Raw genomic sequence first — 1,927 nt, forward strand, 5'->3', positions numbered from 1 at the left:
TGTATTAAAAAAAAAAAAGAAGAAAGTTGGGTTAGTGGAGGACAGAGCCATGGAGATCATCTAAGTTGGTGGAGGTAAGAAAGGCATAAAAGGTAATATCTGAGTAATAAAAATAGATGAAATGAGTACAGTTCCTTAGACATATAGACATATATATGAAGAATTCAAGAGCCTGGGAAATCACCAGACAAGATGTCACATATAACTACATGAGTCTAGCTATGGGGTCTACGGGTTATGACAATGGGAAAGAAAGTAACTGTTGTTTTTAACCAACATTTTTTGGGGGGGGGGTTGTTTGTTTGTTTCATTCATTCACCATACTTTTCCTCATAGCAGTTGATACCGCCATGGCCAGAAGCCCTTCTGCTGCTTTCAAGGTCCTCATGGATGGAGTGACAAGCTGGGATGTCCCCAAAGACATCATCCCCAATGAACTCCTTCTTATTGGACAGGCTTCCTTCCCAGTGATGGTGAATGACAAGGGCCAAGTTCTCATTGCTGGGTCCTTCTACGGCAAGGGGCGTCTGGTAGTCTTGCCCCATGAGGGCTACCTGAGACATGCTGGCCTGGCTCCATTTCTTCTCAATGCTGTGCGCTGGCTGCGCTGCTCCCCTGAGGCTCCTGTTAGAGTCCACCCATCCCTGGAACCCCTAGTGAACATCCTGCAGGGCTCCAAGGTTGAGGCCCAGAGTGAGCCAGAACCAGAAGAGGGCCCAGGCGTTTACTGTACTGGTGCCTATGATGACATCAAAACTGCTCAGCTGATCCAGTTTATGAAACGTGGAGGTGGCTTACTCATTGGAGGCCAAGCCTCTTCTTGGGCTGACAAGCATGGCCATGGCAAGGTGCTGTCCATGTTCCCTGGAAACCAGGTGACAGGTGTCACTGGGGTGTACTTCACAGACATCTATGCAGACAGAGGGCATATCAAAGTCTCTGAGAAAGTGCCCACAATCCCGCTCCATGTCAGGTGAGTGATACTTCCCTAGGTAGTCTGATCTATGGGAAGTAGCAGTCCTCCTCCCCACTTTTAGGAGATTTGCGGTGTAGCAGAGGAGAAATTGGCCACTGTAAATTGGAATCATTTTGAATTACTATTATAAGTGGAGAAATGACCTGTGGTAGATAAGGGGTAATAACATCTTTATTTTTTCTCTACTGTGATCTGATCATTAAATGTCTTAAGAGCAGAGTATTTTTTTTTTTGTCTTCTTTACTATTATGTCTCCAGATTTTGAAGAGTTAAAAAATGGTCTGTAAGTGGAGAAAATATCTATAAAGTTCCTGGGAGACAGTCTATTATGCTTAACATTATATCACTAGTATCTAGTGCAGTATCTGGCACACAGTAGATGCTAAATAAACATGAAATGAATGAAATTGAAGGTCAATGTAATTCAGGGACAGCAGGGAGAATGCAACATGTCACAGTCCTTATCTGTACATTTAGGAATTTTTCTTCCTAGAACCCAAGGGAGACCCCTGAGGGAGGGTGGTGTCCACGTTAAAAGTGGAGCAGCAGGAAAAAAAAGGGCGAGTAGCATCAGAATGGTGACAAAGCTAAGGGAAGTACTGCAGTCTGTAGGACTAGACAAAAACCGGATAAATGGTAGGCTTTCCTATTACTGTAAGATTGGATCAAATGAACTCTTAACTGTCCTATAAATGCATCCCAAGGATTAGATGAATCAAAGTTCTTCCTCACTTACCTAATTTCCCTGCAGATATATATATATGTATATATATGTATCTAAATCTATCTCATTCTTTGGCACAGATGATAGAGTTCTGTGGAGTGTCTATGGAATATTTATTTAACCATGGAAATTTGGATTGGATCTAATATTTGCGGTTCCTTAACATTTAGAAATTTATAGGTCACTGCATTCATACAAGTACAAGTATTTGTTTGGCTACACTGTAA

The 1,927-nt window shown here is 42.3% G+C and overlaps 1 protein-coding gene across 1 annotated transcript; it reads left to right on the forward strand.

Moving 5' to 3' along the window:
• Window positions 1–350: 350 nt before the first annotated feature.
• On the forward strand, window positions 351–977 carry LOC100964252 (TRPM8 channel-associated factor 2). Its single transcript, XM_012806262.1, has one exon. It carries the CDS (start codon window positions 351–353, stop codon window positions 975–977), a length of 627 nt encoding a protein of 208 aa, XP_012661716.1.
• The last annotated feature ends 950 nt before the right edge of the window (window positions 978–1,927 follow it).

This window comes from Otolemur garnettii, unplaced genomic scaffold (genome assembly GCF_000181295.1).
Source record: "Otolemur garnettii isolate 467f Iridium unplaced genomic scaffold, OtoGar3 scaffold00049, whole genome shotgun sequence".
In the NCBI taxonomy this organism is placed as follows: Eukaryota; Metazoa; Chordata; class Mammalia; order Primates; family Galagidae; genus Otolemur; species Otolemur garnettii.